At 42.3% G+C, this 3,987-nt stretch overlaps 1 protein-coding gene across 1 annotated transcript; it reads right to left on the bottom strand.

Moving 5' to 3' along the window:
* Positions 1 to 629: 629 nt before the first annotated feature.
* Positions 630 to 2,946, bottom strand: LOC147863966 (cytochrome P450 71AU50-like). Its single transcript, XM_087319880.1, has 2 exons — positions 1,892 to 2,946; positions 630 to 1,797 (listed from the first exon to the last, which is right to left on the bottom strand). The coding sequence occupies exons 1-2, from the start codon at positions 2,897 to 2,899 to the stop codon at positions 1,144 to 1,146; spliced, it is 1,662 nt and encodes a 553-aa protein (XP_087176006.1). The 5' UTR covers positions 2,900 to 2,946; the 3' UTR covers positions 630 to 1,143.
* Positions 2,947 to 3,987: the final 1,041 nt, after the last annotated feature.

The following is a 3,987-nucleotide window of genomic DNA, read 5'->3' as shown; positions in this document are numbered from 1 at the left end:
CACATAGAACGTGGTAAGGCAATGAATCGGAATCTCGCATTTCAATTCAACCCAACATCTAATATTACTCTAAGTTGATCACGGCAAGGCATATTTGCACAAGTAAGGCACATCCCAAAGTTCTTGTTTAACATTCAATTGGTTTATCAATTTGATGGCTCGATAACTCAAATTGATGGCTTGTCAATTTCTAATACTTGGCTTTCATTTTATTATGTATAAATGGTTTGATCAATTGGGATTGGTTCCAAGATTCAAAAACCGAACTGAAGGTAGGCATCGATCTATAGCTAGTACCAATATTTATTACAAACCTAAATGATCCGCCTAGATCAAACATGAAAAGATAATCCTTATTATGCAAGGATTTTTCCATTATTTATTTATATTTCACTTTCAAATTCTATAGAGAAAAGCAATGCCAACATATGTGCTCATTTCACCTATCCAAGGAGCATTAACACAAGTATTCCAAAATTACTATGAGAAGAAGTACTATTCTTAACAACATTGATGATACTTGCATGATTATAGAACCATGAATTCCTTGCTTGAGGAAATATTGATTGCTTAGATCAAGCAAATTAGCGATGCACTTAACGCTTAAAAATGACCACACGAAAAGTGTATACGAAAAAAATGTCATTCATCGTTGTTGAACTAGTTTAAGTTTTCGTTGGATAGCACCCTTGATTGTTGTATCCACAATTTCACAAACATGAGCTTCAAAGTGTTTGTGGAAAGTATTTCTATGAAGATTTGCTTGAGCAATGAGGCGATGATAAAAAGTACTCACCAGTGCATGTACATTTTGTACACAGAAGAAAACTACATAGAAATCTAAGTAGACATTACCATAACCTATTAGTAGCATGTGCCGATACATATACAAACGGGATCTTATTAGCCACCTACCCACGAGTAGCGTATGTACATGCAAACACAGGCTTATTTGTGGGGTATCTAATGTGGGGTATCTAATGCCCCGAAGCTCGCAAAGTAACCAACTTTACATGCATACTTTGTACTTATATATGCATTTTGTACACACCACCTTGGTGAGGCCTAAAGATGATCATAAGGACACACTAGTGAGGCCTAAAGACCATCATTGTAAGGACACGGATGATATCTCAATCATTATCAAATCCCAAAGTCGTCAATTTTTGTGAGCCGAAAGCTCCCAGGTATGGCAAGTAAAGGAGCCTTACGGGGAAGGGACATCCCGAATTCTTCCCTCATATCGACCTCGACATCATCGATAGCCCATTGGAAGCAATGTGTTAGGCAAGCCACACAAACTTCCACTATGCCCAAAGCCAATCCTATAGACGGGCAAATTCTCCGTCCGCCTCCGAACGGCAGAAGCTCAAAGTGTTGCCCACGGACATCAATGTGGGCGCAACCGCCCACCATAAACCTCTCGGGCAAGAACTTGTCGGGAGACTCCCATGTAGTGGGGTCATTTCCAATCGCCCACACGTTCATCAACATTGTGGTTCCTTTCGGGATCCTATACGGACCCACCCCGCCTTCGTCCACACTCAACTCACAAGCTTCCATGGACATGTGTGGGAGTAGAAATGGCACTGGTGGATGCTTCCGAAGAGTTTCTTTGACAACCGCCTTCATGTAGGGGAGCTTGGGAAGATCCTCCATCTCCACCATCCTCTCCTTCCCCACCACACTGTCCAATTCCTCCTGAAGCTTCCGGAGAACTCGCGGACTCGCCAGGATTTCGGCCATCGCCCAATCCAAAGTGATGGCCAATGTGCCGATCCCTCCCATCAGCAATTCCTGCATTAAAACATCATGCACACTCCACATCTTTTAAATGCCACACACGCACACACATTAAAACCTCCCAGGATTGTGAAAAACCAATACTCACCAACATCATCTCCTTCATCATATCTCTATGGAGTGGAGGATCGCATGCAAGAAAGACATCAAGAATGTCCTTGGGTGGTGGTGGCTCATTGGCATGTCCATTAGAAATCAGAGTGTCTGCTTCCGCTTCGGCCTCCCGTTTCGACAAAATGGGCTCCAAAATGGCGTCGAATGACAAGAACCATTTGCTCATGGCACGCTTGCGCGTGTAGTCGAGGAAGCTGAGGAGAGGAATCGTGTCGCCCATAAGGCCGGCACCCCAGAGTGAAGCCCCCTCCTCAATGAATTTGCCCAAGCTAAGATGTTCTCCATGTCCACCATGGGAGCTAGCCATTGGAGACATCAGATCGTGTGCACGTTGGCGAATGACGAGGCGACAAATGATGTCCTCTGCAAGGGTGTAGATGCATGAGGTAAGATCGATCGGAAGCGTGTCCCGATAGGCCAAGGATGTAGATGTGGTGTAGAGACGACGGACGAGGTGCCGTGCCTCGTCGACAATGATCGGGAAATGGAGCTGTTGGATGTGACAGGAAGTGATGCCGAGGATGTGGGTGGTGTAGAGTTTGCGGACGAACCTCCAAGAGGATCCGTAGGAAGATGTGAAGGCGGCCTTGTCGCCCCCGTAGAAGAGGTGTTCTGTAGTTTGGGTATGCGGCCGGCCTGCAAAGACTTTATCGTGGGTGTGAAAGATGTGTCGAGCGACACTCGGGCTGGACACTACAATTGTCGGCGTGGAACCCAGGCGAAGGAATAGGACAGGGCCATAACGTCGGCCGAGTATGGCTAGGGACCGATGTGGTAATGGGGACATGGCAATATGGAGTATGTTCCCCAAGATTGGTATAGGGAATGGTCCGGGTGGCAACCTGTTCCATGGCTTGAGCACCACCCATCCTACCCATTGTCCTAGTGTTACAATGATGAATATGACCACAAATACCAGAACGAGATGTGGTTGCCAATAGGGCTCTAGGAACACTATCATACTTTTTGAGTTGGAGGGCATTAGGCACTCACTCTCTTACCATGTCACACTTAACAAGCCTTACACGCATGCACGCACGCACACACATATATATAAGTAGCCTTATAAGTGTGATACTTATTTCTCATATATCTTATGCTTATATATTCATATACATGTGTGTGTGTGTGTGTGTGTGTGTGTGTGTGTGTGTGAATGTAATAGTAGAATAAATGCATATTTAGAGGTCTAATGCATCTCAAGAGATTCCATTGTTCACTTAGCTTACATGCGCCACGTGATCACCTCGCCAACATCACATACATATTCAACTTCACAAACTGCCAAGGATGATGGTAACATCATGGAAGTTAATTGGTGATGACTTTATGTACATACTCCAAGAATGGCATTAACATGGCAACATTTTGATTGACTCCAATGAGGTGTCGTGGGATTTTTATAGATATTTTTTCATTGGACAAATGATGTATTGGTATGTCTCTGATACCAAATGTGGCATGAATTTGTTGGGTTATATTGCCAACATACATATGATTCATGTTGATGAGATTATTCTTTTAACTCCAAGTCGTGTCACCACTTGTTTACTCTCCCTCTGTATTTATACTTTTGAAACGAATGTCGCTTCGTCTTTAGAATAAAGCGTATCCGAATTATACTCAATTGAATAGACTTTCGAGAAAATGAATTGCCAAGCATGGCACGATTTTTTACCATTCATTCTCTAATATAATATTGATGCTCAAAATGTGTTTATTAATTTATATTGAATTTAAAAATATTGTTGCTTTGTTTTCAAAGTATATACATACCTATATACTTGGTCAAACTTGAGCTCCTCATGCCATGGATGTCACTAAGGTCAAACATACACTTACAAGAAGCTTTGAGCTAAGAAAATATATTAATATGCACCTAAATGCCCTAATGGTTGTAATTATGAACATTATATATTAGTGCTATTGACATATTCAAAGAGCTAATTAGCCCCTAACTTTGTCAATCAAGACATGCTCACTTATTAATGATGAAATTCAGTGGTTAATACAACCTATCTCAACAATACTATAAATTAGCAATACCCATGAGTTATTGTTAATTAATCG

This window comes from Azolla caroliniana, unplaced genomic scaffold (genome assembly GCF_043228905.1).
Source record: "Azolla caroliniana isolate FFs.n. ecotype wild unplaced genomic scaffold, voAzoCaro1.0.p SCAF_5, whole genome shotgun sequence".
In the NCBI taxonomy this organism is placed as follows: Eukaryota; Viridiplantae; Streptophyta; class Polypodiopsida; order Salviniales; family Salviniaceae; genus Azolla; species Azolla caroliniana.
The sequence above is the reverse complement of the archived record's forward strand: the minus strand, read 5'-3'. Positions and strand labels throughout refer to the sequence as shown.